This window comes from Myiozetetes cayanensis, unplaced genomic scaffold (assembly GCF_022539395.1).
Source record: "Myiozetetes cayanensis isolate MyiCay16 unplaced genomic scaffold, myiCay2020 scf5-8, whole genome shotgun sequence".
In the NCBI taxonomy this organism is placed as follows: domain Eukaryota; kingdom Metazoa; phylum Chordata; class Aves; order Passeriformes; family Tyrannidae; genus Myiozetetes; species Myiozetetes cayanensis.
The window spans coordinates 33,456,645-33,477,111 of NW_026087742.1; the positions used below are offsets into that span (position 1 = coordinate 33,456,645).

The 20,467-nt window shown below is 42.7% G+C and overlaps 1 protein-coding gene across 1 annotated transcript; it reads right to left on the reverse strand.

Moving 5' to 3' along the window:
* Nucleotides 1–377: 377 nt before the first annotated feature.
* On the reverse strand, nt 378–17,133 carry ANKRD42 (ankyrin repeat domain 42). The gene is made up of 12 exons (XM_050332345.1): nt 17,102–17,133; nt 15,897–16,060; nt 14,237–14,344; nt 13,810–13,929; nt 13,090–13,225; nt 10,274–10,474; nt 9,184–9,309; nt 7,524–7,629; nt 6,724–6,899; nt 6,189–6,315; nt 3,426–3,570; nt 378–1,023 (listed from the first exon to the last, which is right to left on the reverse strand). The coding sequence occupies exons 1-12, from the start codon at nt 17,118–17,120 to the stop codon at nt 928–930; spliced, it is 1,524 nt and encodes a 507-aa protein (XP_050188302.1). The 5' UTR covers nt 17,121–17,133; the 3' UTR covers nt 378–927.
* Nucleotides 17,134–20,467: the final 3,334 nt, after the last annotated feature.

The window sequence follows — 20,467 nt, forward strand, 5'->3', positions numbered from 1 at the left end:
TCCTACATGAAAGTTTAGCACCAGTGGTGAGGTAGGAAAGAGCTCATCTATTGCACCTTCTCACCAACATCTCACACACCCTGAAGTGGGCTCTTGAGATTGAATTTCTTCTCTTTAGCTCCGATACAAGGCTTATGCTGTTAGTGTGCCTCTCCTTCACTGTGCATACAAAACCATTGATTTTTATTTTTCAGTACCTCTGATATTCTCAGAGATTGTTTTCTTTGGTACTTAAGGAGAGGACCTATCAGGACTTGAGCACTAAAAAAAAAAATCTGAAAATGAGGGTTCCAAAGGGAAAATAACTTCACAATAGCACACAGAAGAGAGAAAAAAATTTTTATGTGTCATAGTCAGTAAATGTTTTTTTTGGGGAGAGGTCAGGGTTGCCATTTCTAACCATAACATGCCCCATACCCTAGTAAACTCTTCAGCCCTGAGTCAGAGGCCTGATGCTGCAGTTCATCTGTCAACTCACGAAGGAGTCACTTCCTGGCTTCTTTCAGAATGACTTGAAGATGAAAATCAAAGTGCCTGGTACCTGTCAGCAGCTGAGAAGTAATTCTTCTGGAGACTGTATTCTACTTCCACACTGAAGGTCCTATCTGAATATTCTAGGAGGTGATGTGCACTTTTTCCTTTCTAAGGTCACAGTACAAAATAGACCAGGAGACAGAGGTACTTATCTCAGAACTGCGAGGGCCTATGACATTGCTGCTGTTAACTCTTGAAAATGTCAGTTTATAATTTGCATAGCTTTTGCTAAACCACATTTGCTGCTGCTGCATCAGAGAACTAAAACCACAGTTCAGTGAAAGGCAGAGAAACACAACTCATGTGTGCAGCTGGACCATGCAAACACTTGGCATTGTCTGGAGTATTGCCTTTCTACCTTTGCAGTCTCCTGCCCCTCCTTGGAGGGTTGTTTCAGCGTAGCCTCACAAACACTCCTCCTGGGCTGCAGGCTGGCTGCTTCTTGATTTTCTTTTTGTCTTTGCAAGACTTGGCAATTGTCTCGGCTTCCTGAAATAAAGGATATTTCAGCCATTAAACAGCAATCGCTGAGAGGATTTAAAATCTATGGCTATGAGAAACCACAGAACGCTGTGTTCAGACTGAAGCTGGGGGCAGAGCCTAGTCCCAGGGCATGGGATGGCAGCACAGCAGTGTAAGTTGAAGGCCCCTTGGCTGTAGCAGTCACTCAGAGCAGTTCTTGAAAATAAACCTGCCATGGTAGCTGTCTCCAGTCCCAGCCAGTAAACCTAAAGCTCAGCTCGACTTTTTCAGATTGCTGTGGGTAAAAACAACTACAGCCACTCTTCCACCCTAGGAATGGGGCACTCTATGCCATAGTTGTTCCAGATTTTTAAACCTGCCAGGGAAGTATAATGAATCATGTCCTAAAGCAAGCTGTTATTAGGCTGGGGTCAGATGATGACAACATTGTGAAAATTCCTGTCCTTTTTCATGAACCCTAATAATTCGCTTAAAAAGCTCTTTTGTCTGAATCACTCCCTCTGGACCACTGAATACTGAAATACAGTGGTTACACTGCACAGCTGCCCACAGGGGAGTGAATATGGCTCCATCTCACAAGAGCAGATGTTGGGCTGCTTAGAACATTCTTCCAGGATAGGTATTCTTGACTCCTCTAGGCAGATGAAGGAATTAAATCTGAGTTGCCCATGTTGCCAGTGATGAGTCCTTGCCTGACTTTTATCCTGGATGTAGCAAAGCCATACAAACAGTCACATAGACAAGGTAGTGCAAAGGCCAGGGAAGTTAAGTGAAGCTCCAAGAATATCCGTGCCACGTGCCTTTTCCACGGGCATCTTTTCCTTAGAAGAACCAACAGTGTTACTGCACACCAGTCCCCATACCCACAGAGGAAGGAATTTAGCTGCTTCATCCAAGGCTGACGACTTGACTGGATGGTAAAAACCTGAAAAACTTTGTCTGTCACATCAATTTTAGAGAGTTATACTGGCAGCGATAGGTCTGAAATGCCAGCTTGCCTGTCCCCAAAATTAGCAGGTGAACTGATCTATCCTCAAGATTTCATTGTTTGCAAAGCAACAGTTTTTCTGTGGTTGCCTACTAAGCCAACCAGTAATTCATATCTGTCTGTATATTCTTTGCTGTGAGAGGGCTGGATAATTGGGATGATAACAGATGGCACACAAGAACACACTCTGCAATCAGCCACTGCACACATCAATAAAGTCCTGTACTACAGTCCTCCATCAACTCACTTCCCAGTCTGGTGTAAAAGAGAGGAAAACAAACCTGTTTTGAAGGAGTTTTGAAGCAAAAGAAACATCCTAAAGTATGAGCTGCAATTGCTACAAAACCTGCAAGCCAGGGGGTGGGGGCTGACACATCAGGTTGACACCTAATGTGAGCAGCCAGAAAGGCGACCTGGTTAGAAGGGGAAAATTACCAGCAACAAAAACACCAGCTGAAAAATGCTGACAAAGAAAATATCTGCCAGCCAGGGAATTGTGAGGCTGAGAACCAGAAGCATCCTCGAAAAGTGCAGCTGGCCCCTTCGAAGTACAGCTGCGGTACCTAGAATTCAGAGCCATACCAAGATGCCACCAATAAGGCGCAAAAACAAGGTACTGTAGAAGCAATTGACTGAAAAGGTGGAAAATAGTCTGGGAAATAAAAAATGGTCTGAAATAATAGAAACCTCATCATCTATTGGCTATACAAGCTATGCAGGTGAAAAGTAAAAAATTAGAAATGGAAACACCAGCATCTATTGGCAGTTTGCAGTGGTGGTGTCCTCTTCCCTCTTATGTGTCTATGATATAAAAAGGCCTTAATATTTAATTCAAAATGGAGCCTCTCGGTCTGAGAACTGCCCGTGCTACATGTAACTCCTCCTTTCCTAAACAGACTGAATTCTCTGCACAAACTTTCTATGAGATCCTGGACTCTCACTTAGGATGCCTGGCTGACTGTGACGTTAAATCATCTTTGAAGTGAGACCCTGTTATTTTCTTTGCCCCCCTCTGGGGACCCATGGTTATGATCTCTCAACCCACAGGCTGAGCACTGGCTTTAGGTGATGACACCTCTCCTGAGGCACCAGGCCAGTCTCAGGTACCAGGTACCAGCCAAGAGGAACTGCCAGTCACTGTATACGCATGTGGAAGTACTCAGGGATCAGTACACTCCTTTTGTTATTATGCAGAATACTGGTGCTTCTCTGCCAGGATACAAAGAGAAACCGATATCCTTTCACAGCAGAGACACTGTTAGGACAGACAAAGCTTACTTCCATGTCCTAAGCTAAAAGCTGCTAGCACATTTTCTCTAGCATTTCCTAGCGCCATGCCTGGGAATCTTAGAAGGAACAAACATGCACAAGCTACAGGCAGTAGCCTCTGTCCCACGCACCAGGGGAGTGTGGCACTCACCACAGGGACAGCAGGGGGGATGGAGGTTTTCTCCAGGCTCTCCTTAAGGTGGCTTATCTCAGCACGGTAGTCATCCAGCTGGCTCTCCAGCTTCTCCCTTCTGACTCGCTCATACTCCAGCTGGGCCTCCAGCTCCCTCACAGTCCTGTCAAAAGCAAAGGAGACAAGCAGAGCATGAAGTACATCCAAACCTGCCCTGGCTACTCCACGTGGTCCTGTGCCTTTGCCCGGGAGCAGGTTAGTCAGGCAGAAAGCAGTGCAGTACTCCTCACACCAGCTGTGCTCCTGGCTCCAGACCCTTTGTAGCAGCCCTAAAGAGCAGCTTTTCCCTCTCTGCTGCCAGCTGTGCTCAGCGCAATCTGACCACGAGATGGAGACGTCTGCCCACACACCGAGCCCAGGGCTCGGGCAGCCTGTAACCACCGGATCCATCTCCAGCTGCGGGAGAGGAAGAAGTGCCCAAGGAGCAGCTAACTTATTACGAAATTAGAGAAAAAGCGTAGGGCTGGGATTCTGGAAGGGTCAGGGGCAGCTTCTTCATCTACATCTGGTGCCACTTCCTATCGATTGGCTTAGACACGGATGAGGAATACTCAAATAACCTTGAGTATGACCCTTTCTCAAGGGAAACTGAGGCACTGGTTTATGCACAAGATCCCAGTTGCACAAGATCTCACTGGTCACACCCACAACGGCTCCTAATTACTTGAGATTCCTCAAACTGTTTAGCTGAGACATGATTCACATATATTCTTATTATAACAGCAATTGACCTAAGCAACTGAGTCATCTGGGATTGAGCTGGCTCTCTCCTACATCAGGATGAATTAGCACAACTACAAAGATGGAAGATCAGTGAAAGGGAGACATCTGCCCTATGGATTCAAACAGCATGGCAGGAAAGCTCTCATCAAGAGCTAGGGCATTTCCCAGAATGAAGAATTCCTGAGCCATGGGGCCCAAAGCTACCAACCAGCCTTACAGACACCACAAGAGTGGCCTGTGCTCAGTGTTCAGGGGACTGCCAACTTCTTGCATGCTTCAAATTAAAGAGGCACAGCTCCAAAACTGTGTGGCACACACGTGGTGGCAATTTGCTCCATGCAATGCAGCCTGGTTAAAGCACTGTGCAGTGGTTCACACAAGGCCTCTTACAGCCAGAAAACATGGACTAAAGCAGAAATCATCCAAATCTGTTACAGTGGCCTTCCCAAGTAGCAACTTCTGCTTTTAACCTAGCAAAATGGTGTTGTCATTAAATATTTTTAAATAATAGGTTTTCTGACCTACAAGCATCTTGGAGTTTATCCACAGATAGGTACACTAAGAAGGGTATGTGGGTATGCTGAGAAGCACTATTTCCATTTGAAAAGGATAGTTTTGGCCTAGGGATGCTTTCCAGCCTCCACAGGTGAGAAAGACTCTTCAGAGCCTCACAGTTTTTCTAGTTTAGCCACCCATGTCACAGAAAGCAATGCCCCTTGTAGAGCCTCATCAGAGCCCTCTAACAGGCACTGCTCTATCCAAAATGAATGCTAATGTATCCACCACCAAAAACAGATTTCTCCAGCATAGGCATCAACACCTCAGCCGGTCACCCTCCTTCTTTGAAGCCAGGAGAGACACTCCTAGACGCGATGAATCTCATCCTGAAATACCTGTCTAACACAAGTGCCTACATCTCTCCAAGAAGTCTAAAAAAAGGAGCTCAAGGTCCCTAACTGAGATGCAGGTATCTGTTAGCTACTGCAGACTTATCAAGTTAACAAAGATGGACTTCCAACCTAGGCTGAGTCAAAGGGTGACCTGGAACCAAAAGAAATCTTGTCTCAGTTTCTTGGCTCAGATATGGCTGTAAAACAAACTGCTTACTGGCAATCTGTGACACCCATTACCTGCTCCAGATCTACACAGACTAGTAAGTCTGCTGATGCATACAAGCCCTTTGGGGTCTCCTGTCAGTAACCAAATAAAGACAGTGATTTGGGGTGATCCAAACACATTATGGGGGTGGTTATCTACAGAGATAACTACTGAGATCTCTGGGTAGCCAAATCTTTGACAGGTAGAGGTGGAGACAGGCCTGTCTTTCAATGCTGCATTATTATTTAAGCTCTAAATCTTTGATAGACAGAAGGACTTTTCTTTGAAATGTAGACAGTCTGTCCATCAAATCACCTGACCTGTCTAACAGAACCTTTTGATTTAATGGAGACACTGAGAATTAGACAGACATTATGGATAGTGCTTTACAGGCTAGAGCAGACTTGCTGACAGTTCTTTTTTTTCTGTGGTCTGGATACAAGCTAATGCTTTCCTGTGCTTAGAAATATGTTGCCCTTGACACAGAAATGTAGCAGGTTACTGAATAATTTCTGCTGTATATGCACTTCCATCCAAGCCATGCTAAGATTAATTAATGTCTTTTTTCAGATTGATTAAAGTGCATACACTTTGGCATCCTCAGTGGAAACAAAACAGCCATGACTTATCAGACCTACTGCAAATACACTGCAGGAAAACCTGAAGGCTGAAGAGATGATCTTGCCCAAGAAGCGTGGACCTATCAAGCACTTCTGTTGAGCTAATTGTAGAAGTTCAGAAATGGTCAAATTGCTGCAGTCCATTTCTTTTTGACCTGGTTAAAGTTGGCGACTGGAAAAGACAGACTGGCCAAGGCAAATCTGAGTGTATGTCAGCCTTAAAAAAGGCTTTAAAATGGGGCCCACAAAGTTAAACATTAGGAGAGCAAAGTGACCTTACTTCTCGACTTTTCTTTCTTCTCTTTTCACCTTCCTCTCCTCCTCAGTTATTCCTCCCAGCTGTCTGTAGTTGCTGTAGGCAATTTCTAGAAGTTGCTGAAGTTCTTGAATCTTGTGATAAGCCCTCACTGTAAGACAGAGTTCTCCAGGTAGGTAAAATGCATGGACAAGACAGTCATGATGGAATTCAATAGTCTGGAAAACAGTCTCACAAACACAGAGCAGAAATCACACTGCTCAGCAAACACTGAGCTACAGCTGACACCCACAATGCAAAGAGATCTCAAAAACAAGAAGCAATCCAATATAGTTTCCAACATGGATTAAAATGGTGTAACAATTATGTTCTAATTGCTGTCTGCTATGTTTTCTAATTTTTCACAATTTGTTTGAATGCTCAGTGGTACAGATATCCTGTCAACTATCTCACCTTACAACAGAAAGGTCCCAGCAGTTAGCAGGAACTGTGCAACTAAAACTATAATGTCTTCATACCAAATTTTTCAAACAAGGAATTATAGGAATACAGTGCTTACTGCGTGCGTTCCTTTTCTCTGCTTTATCCAGGGTTAAATCTTCTTTGCTATCTGTACTCCCTTCCACACCATGTCTTTCAAAAAACTTTATGTTGTTTGCATCTAGTTCTTCATCACTAGAGTTACTGTCTCCAGTTCTTGGTATCAAAAGTTGCACAGCTGCAAGACGGGCACATCTGCACAGAGAACAGTTAAACCTACACTGAAATATCCCCATCATCTGGAAAAACACATGTGATAGAAACTCTCTGGAACTGTCCACGTTCCCATTTATCAGAGGGGTTTCAGGATTAAAGGAAGCACTGGTACACACACTGTGAGCAGCTATCTATCTGCTTTTCGCAATATTCTTATGGTGTGAGCTCTGCCTCAGTGGAATCTTATGGCAATGACTCCTATGTCAGAACTATCTTTTCTCTTTGCAGGATTTCTTAACTGAATCTCATCAGAAACTGCATTATTTTTATTAATGCAAAAATCAGCTGGCCTCCACTACTTCTCAGTAACTTGTATGGCAAACTGTGACCATACTGGCTCACAACTCTCCTTTTTCAGATCAGCTACTTTTCCTTTTTTATGTCTGACCTTGCTGAAAAGAAAATTAAAATAAAATAAGGAAAAATTAAAACCTTTCATAGCTACATTACAGCTCTGCTTATTACTCAGAGTTGGAATTCATGGGCCTGATCTGTTCTTTCTCCATCACTGAAAATCAGGATTAATTCCAACAAAGCTGACATGATATTGATATACAAATAGTAAGTAAATAAATGCCAGAGCTACAGGATATGTACTGCTACCTCTTGGCTACATCCTTTGGAGTCTCTCCAGCATCATTTGTAATGTCACAGTCAGCTCCCATTTCAATCAACCACTGTAAGCAATGGATATGCCCCTGTTCAGCAGCTAAAGGAAGAAAGGTGCACACAAGTCAGTTATATACAACTGCAGGGTTTCAAAGCTAAAATGTCCTGCTCTTGGCATTCTTTGGCATTCCAGAGGTTGGATTCACTAAGACACCACAGGGGAGATACTATTTCAAGAGAATGTGTCAAGATGCTCAAATCACACAGGTACACATAGTTTTGGGGAAGTGTGGTTCAGTGACTCTTTCTAGTTCCAGAAATGTACTGGCAGCTCTTCCTGGACACAAGTTAAACTAAACTTGCCCAGTTCCATGTGCTGAGCATGAGACACACAAATCACTGCTGCCTCACACTCTCTTGCAGTAAGGCCTGTGTGTCACAGTTTGGCAGCAAAGTGCTGTCACCTCTCCCTGGCTTTAGGCTCCCATGTACCAGACACAGCTGGTTGCCCCAGCCTGTGGTGTGCAGAGCTGTCTCATGGAGGAGAGCAGCAGGGCTTTGTGCTGGAGCTATAGGTGCGTCATGTCTTAGGGCAGACACTCAAGGCAACACTTCTCAGCAGCAGCCTCACACAAGCCCAGTCATAAGATCTGGCATGGCCACTGCTCATACCAGGTGGTGCCAGGAATGATGTCTCACATATGGAAGGTGATATTTGGCAAGTCTAGTTGAAACTGTACACTATTTTTCTCAAGGAAGAGTAATTTCATTTCTTGACAGCACTCCCTTTTGGATATTTGTTATATTTGTCATCTTACTGAGATAGGGAAATGGAATTACAATATCAGGATGTAAAATCTGGGGATGGAACAACTGTAGGTTAGCACCTTTCCAAGAAAAGAAAGTGGGAAAAAATGTAGAAAACATTATAAAATCACAACATATCTCTTTTTCCATGAGAACTTCAATTATGTTTTTAAAAATTCTATCATTATATCTACTCAGAAACAAATGTGGGAAATAGCAGTAAAAGCATATTACAAAAATGCCTCCGGGTTTCTTTCCTCTCCCATTTTTCTCTTTCAGACATCACTATGAAACCCCCAAACCCAAGAGGGCTATTTTTTCTGTAGTGCTAGCACGCCACTACATGTCAAGGTGTTAGATACCAGAAATTTACCTTCCTTCACAGGTAGTGAAGGTACCAAATTACTTCATTGTGGTTTTTACAAAACATCCCCACAGTACTGCTATGTTCAGTAAATAAAGGCCCAGGCCAAAATACAGACCAATCTTATACCTAACCAGACAGATGTTTCTAAAAGCCACATCTTGCCTGATTAAAAAAAAAAAAAAAAACCACACACACTAAACTACATAAAAACCCCCACTATTTAGTTTTCCTTTTAGATGTTGGTATCTCTCTATTATGAACTTTTTTTCTTGACTTCAGCTTGGTTATTTTGTCTTTAAAGTGACACCTACGCACACGTATACATCACAAAATATGTTTTTTGGGGTTGCACTTCTGAGCCCTCAGGAAATGAGACGCTGTTTTTCATCAAGTTCATCTGATGAGCAGCCACTTGAAAAACAAAGTAAACACGTCAGCAACAAACAGTAACAAGCTGAAACACAGATAGTAATTACTGACCTTTGTGCATGAGAGTGTATCCCTTATCATCCCGCTCATTGATATTGATTACTCCACTTCTCACTAATCTTCTAAGCACTAACAAGTCCCCTTTGAAAGCAGCGTCATGAGCTGGGAAAGCTAAAACTGAAAATGAAATGCACATGTTTCCAAACAGATGCCAGTAATTCTACTAAACGTGCTGGTATTTGTCTCTCACAGCTGGCCTCTCTCACAGCAACTTATGTAGGGATGCTTTGTATTTAACGAGGTTGTGCACCTTAATTGGCAAAATGCAGCTGTGTAACTAGCAGTGTTCACCACAGACTTGACTAAACATGTCTTGGTTATGACTGCAGGCATCTTACACAGTTAAGAAATTTATTTCATAGACCTGAAGTAACAAGTATAGCTTTGTTTTACGATTGAGATTGTACTACTGGTGGTAACTGGAGTAATTTGCCTGTTTTGAATTCCAAATATTTAAACTATTATACTTCTCATATTCATACAGACAATTTGATTTTCCCAGTTATCTTTTACAGACAGGGTCTACAGACAACATGCTTTTATGTATAATGAAAAAAGACTAGCAGATAGGGACAGTAAGTTCCCAGAAGTAGAGAGGTGAAGGTGCAGTTCTCATACCTGTGTTCTGCTAAGGGTTCTCCTTACAGACCTTGCCACATATGCATCCTTTGGCTGATCTGACTGCCATAGTATTGTTGGTTAGCAAATAACCTTAATTTCAGCAGGACATTTTCAGGCTAAGTTGCTATTCAATGCAAGTAAGAAATTCTGTGCAGACAAATCTGCAAACCAATGAAAGTTATACAGATTTTCTGGATCTTTGCTGGAGTCTAAAAGGAACACCGGCAATTTGGTATTCATAGTGCAACACAGTGTGATCATGGATAAACCTAAGACATTTATAAAATCACGCTGAGTATTCCAGTCTTTAGCTACCAGCAAACGTAGTAAGCATTAAAAAGTTCTTCCTTATTTTGATCATTTAAATGTTATACTTCTGCTCATATAAGTTTTCAGAATCAATTTTTTCTACAGAATTATATATAATGTCTATTTTAACTGTATCTTGATCCATACTCACCTTCCTGTGCCTCTGGATGCTCACCCTCTTTTTCCATACCATCAATATATTGCAGAATATTATCTTTATAGAACCGTTCAGCCAAGTCCCTTGGAGTCTCTCCTTGGTCATTCCTGGCTTTCAGTGTGTGTGTGACACTGGCCATTTTCCCAACCAAGAACTTAAAGCAATGCAGGTGTCCTTCCACTGCTGCCAGGTGGGCTAGAGCACAAGGTGAAACAAAGTGTATTAGAGCAGAGCCCTGCTGCCTATGGAGAAAGCAGTGCTCTCACCACTGGTTAGATCTGGATCATCCACCAGCACTTGAGCCATCCAACACTGCACAACAAGTAAGAGCAGCCTCGGCTCAATTGGGCATGTTCAGCTCCTATCCAGGACAGAGATGAGCTCTATGCTAAGGAGGTAGAAGAAAAGTGTCAAGGATAGGATCTGCAAAGGAGTTTCCCTGGCAGAGCTGACTGCAGGAAACAAAACAACACTCCCAACAGAGCACTGGACACTAGCTAAAAGAGTGCACTGCTGGGGTCTCATCTTCCCCATGAACACAAATCTCAGTCTTCAGCAGCTGTCCGACCTCGCTGTCCTGGGGGTACTCATTATGGAGGGACAGCAAGTGGTGTCCTTGATTAGGTATTAAGACCATTTCTGCTTTAGGCCCACTTCTACTGTGCCACCACAAACAAGTTGCATCACACCCTCAGTCACCTCAACTACAAAAGGAGGACAATGACATGCACTTTACTGGGTAAAGTATTTGAAGGTACATTCCTCACCTGACCTTCACGCCATAAAGAAGTTTAGTTATTTATTACTACTAGAGCGCTGGGCCTGTAACAAAGTAAGAGGTATCAAACACAAGCTGATTATTTTGAAATTAGTAATTATTCTCTAGCTCCATTAATGGGAAGAACTTGCCAAATAAGTGCTTATTATGTGTTCTCCACGACAACGCTCTGTAAAAGCTGGCTGATGTTCTAGAGGCCAAAGGATTAGTTTGTCTCCAGGTTAAGAATCTCACTATCTTCATTATCAATAAAGTGTACCCAGGATCTAGAAAAAACATGTCACTTCATTTTGAGCACATACAAATTCTCTACAGTAAACCATCCACAGCTTCCCAGAGTGTAATTGCTCTAAAAGGTGATGGATATTGGTTTTACAGCAAGATGGCAATACTTTGGTGCAGACGATTGCTCAAAATCTGAGCTCCACTGAAATCACGGCCATTTTTCCCATTGTCTGAATTTTATTCAGTGAGTGAGTTACAGGGAGAAGGGAAAAGAAGAGGTACAGTGCTAAAGGCAAGTACTGATTAACAGTCAGCTGGTGAAAAACTGACTCAACCCTTATGAATCCATTTTCAGATACCTAAAATCTCCAGGATAAAACTTCACCTCTTGGGATGAAACATTTTTATCAGATGTTTGTCCTGTGCAGAAAGCAATCAAAAAAGCTCAACATTTTCTGCAAAGATGGCAAGGGGAAAATAGATTAAAGAGCTGTGTTCTGTTCAAGTCTTTTTGCACAGTCTCAGTGGAATGCTGTGGAATACACATAAAGGAACTTTTCATAGGTGGCTTTTAACCTGTATGTGTCTTAGTAGCCAGTACCCAACATGAAACTGTGCCATCCCACCCTCAGTCATGCTGAGCACCTGCAGTTGAGACTAAAGTCAAAGGGTACTGTGATGTTAACACAGTAACATCAAAACATGCAGCTTAGTGCCAAGAACTTTGAAAAACCTTGTCTCAGGCATGACAAATAGGCAGAGGTTAGTTGGTGTTGGTATCCCAACCTCCCTGTGTTTCATCTTGCCTTTCATAAGTCAGGCTAACGCTACTCACCCTTCTCAAAGCCACAAGTGAAAAAAGAATGTGAAAAATATTTATAATAGGTTTGACTAGTGAGCAATAAAAGAAGTATGGATGTGGCCCAAAAATTAATACAGAGAGAAAGCGAAATGTTGAATTAATAAGCACAGCCCATTCTGTATGTTGAATGAGCCACAAGATTTTTTTCTTCCAAAAAATTAGCATGCAAATTAGCCAAGGTAATTAGACCCTCTGCTGTAACAAACACATGCAAAAAGTGCAGCCAGCTTTTAAGTTTAGATGTCTGGCACTGCAACCTCGGAAAATTTCTTTCAGTATTCTCTTAATAAAAATTATAGCACTCTTCAGCTAATCTTGAAGCTGAAGCATGTAAAGATGATTTAAGTTCACTTCGCTGTTACACAAGCTGAGGCAAAACTGATCTGTACAATATATCACTTCTACAAATCTAACTAAAATGAATACGCTCATGATTATGAAAAGAGAACATATTTACAGACAATAGAGAAAGACCAGTATTCCAGAAATCAAGATGAATGAACACACCACAACCTGATCACACTGCCACAGCCGTTAAAGCCTGGCACAAATTCAAAAAGTAGAACTTAGCAGCTGAAACTGCCTCCTGCTCCACCCACGCTTCTCCTGTGACCTCCACTCACACACCTGCTCTATCACACACATAGGAGATGCTGCCCTACGCAGTGCTCTCAGCCAGGCTCATACTGCTCCCTATTGCAGCACCCATGAGCTCTGATCCTTGCCAGCAGCAGCAAGAGGTGAATGGGATACCGTCAACAATAGAACAATACTTCGGACATTATAAATCCTCCCATCATTAGGAAAATGGGACTATCTATGCTATCTGCATGGAATCAGACAGCAAATGTTGCTGCTGTGCATTACTTAAAATTTGCTCAATTGTCACATCACACAACAACTGCAAACCAAAGGCTTAAAAATGTATGATTTATCCTGATGTACCTGGAAGGTTTCCATTGTTATCCACATCATCGATACACGCTCCCCACCGAACAAGAAGCTGCAAACACCCCAAACGACCATGAAAAGCAGCATAATGAACAGGTTTCCAGTCATTCCTGTCTGAAACATTTACATTCTAAAATGAAAGCAGCAGGTTAATTAATTCACTTCCGAATCTTAGACACAAGAGAAATTTTATATATAGTAATTGGCTGTTTATTGTGTTATATTATTTAAACCAAATAACATTTTTCAAAGTTCATGCCATATATGCAGTTCCCATTCCAAGACTTTTCACACTTTTACTTAATACACTTATAAAAGGTGCATTTTTAGAGATATTTTATCATCATAATGATCTGCATTGGTCATTACTCTTTAAATATGCAACTGGATTATTTTTTTTTAAGTTTATGTCTTCTTTACTATAGAAGATTTGTACAACTGTAAAAAATGAACACCACCCCAGCACCTGATCTTCATTTAATGACATCCTCAGTGGAATGTGATTTACTTACATTACTGATTACCTCTAGATTTTTGAATCATTTCCCTAAATGTATATTACCATTTTAAAAATGGAAATTTACCCTAAAAATAAATTCACCAATAGTAATTAATCTAAAATCCTAAATCTCAGTTTAAGCTAGTGAGAGTTTTGTTTGGGAAAAGCTACCAGCCTCTCTGTGCACTAGGGCACTGCAGGTAGGAGTGTCTCACCGCTCCACTTCTCAGTAGGGTCTGCAAGGTGTAGGACTGCCCGTGGGCTGCAGCCAAGTGTGCCGGCGTGCACCCACGGTCATCCCGAGCTTCTGCATTTGCTCCATTTATTAATAAAGCCTAAAAGAAATGCAAAGTAGAAGTTCATAAGCTGAAAAAGCAAACACTGGATGGGTTATGGTGATCAGCAGGACAACTCTGGGCTGACCTCAAGGTCCTGGCATTGCACAAAATAATCTGTTTGCACAGACAGTGCAAATGAGTGCACTGGTTTTAAAATGAGTGACTTTATTCCAAATGTTAAGACACCAAGATGAGCTACTCATAGCTCCCTTAGGAGCTTCCTCAACTGATCTTCATAATGAATTTGTCCAAAATCAAGGTCTGCCCTACATACTTTTGCTTGAGAGTGAATATTTACACATACCTGCATGCAGGCATCCTGCCCTCTGATGGCCGCAAGGTGAGCCGCTGTCCAGCCTCTGACAGTCACATGAGTTGTGTCAGCTCCATGCCAGAGCAACCAGTGAAGGCACTGCTCAATCAAAACCGAAGTGGCTTTTATTTAGCTGTTCATACAATATATCTGAGGCCCATTTTAACTAGAATTTATCTGTCAATGTTGCATTTCAAAACAGTACTGTAATAGTTCACTATGGAAATGAGACCCCAGAGCATGCCTTAGCCAGATATTTGTGCATTAGAAAGTTACAGGTAAGTTATACTTTCCAGGTTTTACCCAAGGGTACAAAATGTGCAAATAACCTACTAAATCAGACCCTAGCATTGATTTTACAATATGGCTTCCTAATTTTACTCTTCCTGATTTAAAATGTAATCTGTGAGAACATTCACATGGCTTGAGGTAAAAGCATTGGAAAAAAGAATGCAAACATCCTCACAAGAATTCCAACTAAAATTGCTTGTAGGCAAAATACCATGAACTAAATTTAAAACCTCATTTAATTTATTAGGCTCCTTAGCTGTCATATGTAATCCCATCTCTCTTCTCACTCTTTCATGGCCTAGTTTTGTTTTACTCACTTTGTCCAGCAGGTACTATTGCTTGCAATGGAAGGCTTTATGGACTATCCAGAGACAGCTAGAGGGACAGTTAAAACTTTTTATTATATATTATTATAATTTATTATTTTGTTTCAGGCCATCCTTCAGCTCTGGTTCCTCCACTATTTCTACCAAGGAGGGTAGAGACAAATAGATGGCAGATAATTGAAAAAAGTCTAATATATCAACTGCAAAGTAGAAGAGTCAAATGACAAACGACATAATTTATAGAGGTAGAAAAGGGTGGATAAGCAGTCTGTTTTTGGGGCTGACAAACTGATGATTAGCATTTTCTTGACAGTTTCTCTACATTGCAGAAGTAGCACTGCACTTAGTATTTCTTGAGTTTAGTAAGAACTTTCCATGCTTTTCTTTAGGATGTGAATGGCATTCAAGGTTAGATTGCTATGAAGACTGAACAAGGAGGCTGCAAGAAGAGGCACAATGTTGTGTTGAATACAGCAGTTCAACCTTCCTGGAAGTTCAAAACATTCATGCAAGCACCTGCTGCTTTCTTCATCATTATTTAACATTTTGATTTATTAAAATAAAATGTATTAAGACTACTTCTATAGAGAATGAGGCATGGAACATTGGTAAACAGAATGAACATGTTTTCATGTCACTTTTCATCTGTCTCAATCACCTTCAGAACATTTTACACATTCTGTAGGATTTTTTAAGTCCTTCAAGAGAAGAGGAAAACACAACAGGGACAAAAGGAGGTCATGAGTATGGAAGGGAGGCCATAAGGCACATTTTATTGAGTAAGAAAATCAGTGATTTAGTAAAATCTGACGAAGCTGATTAGGTGAAATGCCTGGGGCTTCAGAAAAAAAAAAAAAAGAAAATCTAAAATCCTGTACTTCTGCTCTATGTGAATATATTTAATGAGAAAAGCAGGCAGAGATTATTGATTCAGTTTGACCTAAGCCAGCAATGTTGTGTCCAGCCTCTCCCAAAGAAGGAAATATGAACTTACAAAAACCTGGCTGTGTATAAACACTAATGTAATGTTTTACCTCCAGACTTCCAGAGTGGGCAGCACAATGCAAGGGTGTGAATTTGTGGACTACATCCACCTCGTTAACACCAGCTCCACTTTCAATCATCAATGCAAGCTGTTCTACATCACCAGCTTTTACTGCTTCATGCACACTAGTATAGTTTTGCTTCTTCTCGACAACTAGTGAGGAAAAATAAAGAGCATTACTCAGTTGCTTAAATCAGAAACATTTAAGAGATAGATAATAAGTGAGGAATCAAAGAAACATCAGTGTGACAGCTTCACAAAACCAACTAAAATGTCCAGAGTAACAAAGGATTGAGATTCATATCAGTGGAATTCCTAAGTCACTGCTGTTTGTCAGGAACAAAACAATATGCCAAAACCTGAGACACCCATGCCCCTCCAGCCCCAGTAAAGGGGGGATTTACCCCCAGTAAAGAGTAAAACCCAGTAGAAAAATTACAAGAAGCACAGTAAGAGCAGGAAGTAGAGATACTCCATGTTAGCAAGTGCCACCCCAAAACTGTCTCTCTTCTTAAACTGTGGGTGGGCATCACAAACTCTTTCATTAATCACATTTACAAATATAACACCAGGAAGGCTTCCCACTTGTGCAAACAAGCTCTCAGCTGTCACTTCCCAGGTGCTCCACATGCTGCTGCTGCTGGCTGCATAAGGATTTAGCACAGCATGGCATATCACACTGGAGGGCACCAGAGCCTTCACCAAGTGAGCTTACTATGTAACTGCTCTTGACTGAGCTACACAGATCATCTTCAGGATAAACTGATGTCCAAATTAAAGGCAGTTCTTTATACAATGTGTTAGCCATCCTGTGTTGCTCTCTTGATAGAATTACACTATTGTTCTGGCACAGCTCACTTTTCAGCAGTCTGGTATTTTGCTCCCACCAAAGTCAGTAACATTTTCAGTGACCTCAGTGGCACAGAATGTAAAAGCAGTAGAGTAAAAAAAAAAAAATTCTGTCACCAGGCCATGGCATCAAATAACCTGTGTCCTTCTTCCCTTCAGGCTTTTCCATTGATTAACTACATGACTGGAAACAATGGGAGTTGCATATCCAAACCCCCTGGCAACATCTTGATATCTTGACAAAAACTTGTAAATAGAAATATGAGATGTAAGTAGATCTAATGACTGGGGGGACTAGCTGCAGACAGCCAAGCATGAAAGGAACCTAAACCAATTAGTATTCACCTTCTACAGTAGTCATCATTCCAGTACCAAAATGTACTAACACTGAGTGATTAGATTTCACGCTGTTAGAAGTCCTGAAGAGGTGGGCTACTGTTTTGCAAGTGAAGCAAGCATAAAACTGTAGGTCTTAAGTTATTAAGTGTCTCAGCTTCTCCACCTGTGGAGAAGAAACGGTAGCAGTAGACTGTTACACAATTTGAGGTAAAAAATATTAAATAATATAAATGTGATATTGCAGGAACATGTTTGTAATATATATAAAAAAGCACTAAATACAATTAAAAGCAGCTTGTGCAGCTTACCTGTGCCTATTTTCACGTGGTCTGTAGTGTGATAGTAGTGCTCAGGCAGATTTGGGTTTCCAACAGAGAGGAAAGAAGAGCTGAAGCTGTTTCAGTACTCCAGGCTGACAGGAACACACCCTGCATGTGCTATAACACACCATCAATCTTGTGAATGCGTATAACTCCACTCCCTACTCCCCTGCTCCCCTGATGCAGGCTGCATCATTGCTTCACTTAGAAACTGTGATTCCATCCTGCAAAATATTGTCTGAACAAACCAGCAGCACAGAGACACAGAATAATTCTGGCTGGAAGGGGCTTTGGGAGGTCATCTAGTTCATGTTTATGAATAATATTTAAGAATGTTTTGTAGTTTGAGTTGTTTGGTTTAGGTTTTTGTTCTTTGGTGTTTTGTTTTTGCTTTTTTTTTTTTTAGGAAACAGTATCACCAGGATATAATTTTCCCACAAGGGAGTAATTTCTCATTATAGCAAGTGAGAGACAGATTGCAGCCCAATTATACAACTTTAAATCCCAGGCAGACCTGGCTGATTACACTACTTGGCAAAATACTAATGTGTTTAACACAGTGTTACAGTGCAGCAACTTCAAGATCTTTTTTGGAGGGTTTGTGATGGGGTTTTTTGTTTGTTTTGTTGTTGTTGTTGTTGTTTTTGGTGGTGGTTTTGTTTTGGGTTTTTTGGGCTTTTTTGTTTGGTTTTGGTTTTTATCCAGAAGAAAGCAAACAAGGCCCACCAGTAGAAGAAATACTGTCTCCCCTATCCCTCTGAAGACCTGCAGCTGCATGAAGAGAGACACCCAAGGTGGATCACGGCTGCTTGACACAAGACAAAGACAGCAGCCCTGGGTCTGAAGTTCAATAAATAAATGTTAACATCAGTTCTGTAAAAAAAAATATACTGATTTTCAAAGTGAACGGGAGGCCCCATAATTTTAGTGCAACTTCTACTAAAAAAAAAAAAAAAAAAAAAAAAAAAAAAAAAGTTATCAAACACTCGACGTCCCAGAAGAAAACTGTGGAAAAAACTAACTAACGCTTTGGAGATCAGTATCTGCCCAAAATTCAATTAAAGAGATTAAGTGAAGAAGAACACGGCTCAGAACTGGGGAAAGAGGCAGCGTTAGGTGCTGCGACGGTCCCGTAACACACAAGGACAATCGCGCGCAGCTCGCCTTTGGCAGCAGCTCCAGGGCCGCGGGAGCCGCCGGCCCGGCCCGGCCCAACCCAGCCCGGCCCGCCGGGGCGAGGGCCAGGGGCAGGGCGGGCGAGCCCGGCCGGCCAGCGCCTCTCCCCGCGCTTCTGGCGGATATCGGAGCATCCTCGGCATGGGGGGGTGTGTGTGTCCCGGCGGAGCCCCGTGCCGCAGACCGCGGAGCTCCGGGGAGCCCCAGCGGGGGGACCGCGGCGCCGACTAGCCCGTACCCCCACCCCGCGCCACTCGGGGGCCGCCCCCCGCCCCCGGGCAAGGGAAGGGGGAAGGAGGAGTGGGCGGAGCAGTCTCACCGGCCGGAGTGGGGGCACAGCGGCCCCTCGCAGCGCACAGGGCCGGGAGTCACTCCTCTTCCTCCTCCTCCTCCTCCCCACCCCGGCGTTGCTATGGGCACCGCGTGCGCTTCCCCCGGGCTCGCCCTTCCCTTCCCTTCCCTTCCCTTCCCTTCCCTTCCCTTCCCTTCCTTCCCTTCCCTTCCCTTCCCTTCCCTTCCCTTCCTTCCCTTCCCTTCCCTTCCCTTCCCTTCCCTTCCCTTCCCTTCCCTTCCCTTCCCTTCCCGCGGGAGGAAAATGGCGGGCGGGGCCGCAGGCAGGGAGCAGGACGGGTCCCGCCGTGAGAGCTGCACTGCAGCTGCCCGTGCATGGCTGCAGCCGCAGAGCGGTGGTTTTCTGCACCTCCAGGCAGCCCTGGGCTACTGCCTGCATGGCATTCCCCGGGGAGAAGGGTAACAAGTACCAGTTCTCATCGCTGAACCCCCCCGAGATGCATTGACCAAGGCGTATTTAACCAGTTTGTGCTCTCCCTGCTCCATGATCAGCCTCCAGTCAAGCTGTATCTTTAAACCCCTTCTTAATTAATTTTTTTCCCTACAATGACAAGCCTGCTCCTCAGTTCCCTTAGCCAAAATCAGCAGGTGGTCGGAAGGAAGCTGAGTTCCTTTGCTGGGACAAAAAGGACCCTGCATTTCCAGAATTCTGCTTCGAGGCAAGATGAGCCTGTCCTAGTCAGATTTACAGGTGTGCAGCAGCAACTACATGGACCAAGGGAGCTACATTTAGAGCCTAATTATCCTTGTCATTAAAGAGTTGTCATAAAGCCTCTTGCTGCAACATATATGCCTCTTTTTGTTTAATCTCTAGTAGACAGAATAATTTTCCCTTTTTTCTAACAGCCTTGTACAGAGTTAAAGACATCTTTGCTCAGTCTCCTCTGAACTTCAGTTTGTGTGATTTAGGAGAAGTTTACAGTATTCCAGGACATAAAGCGTCATTTGGGCGTGGGTCAGGCTACATCCCTGCTCCAGGAAGAAGCTGCAACAAATAACACGAGTAACTTCCCCACAGCACAGCTTGCAGCCCCATACACCACCCTAAGGACTAACATAACCCTGATCCATCGTGTACTTTTGTTCCTCTGGACTGTGTCTAATTGAATAGCACTTTTAAGGCTGGTATCTAGAACAGGGCGCACTCACTACAGCTACAACCTTAATACAAGAGTCAAAGTATTATTTGCATCTTAAGAACTGCTTGAAGCCTGACTGTGAACATGAGAAGAAGTTTTTGCAGCCAATAACATCACCTATACTGATTATTTCTACTCATATCATGCACTAAGAATTCTGACTCCCAAGTATCCCTACTGCAAGAGTTAACACACTAGGACTTGGGACATTGATCTCTTAGTACTTCTGCCTTGCTCCCAGCAGCTTTAAAAATATGCACACTATGCCTAGCGGAGTGAATGAAACATGTATACTGTCCTAAAACACACAACTATGATTATTTCCAATCCCACAAATGTACCAGCCAAACAGATCCATTACTGAAAGAAAGAGACTCACACTCAAA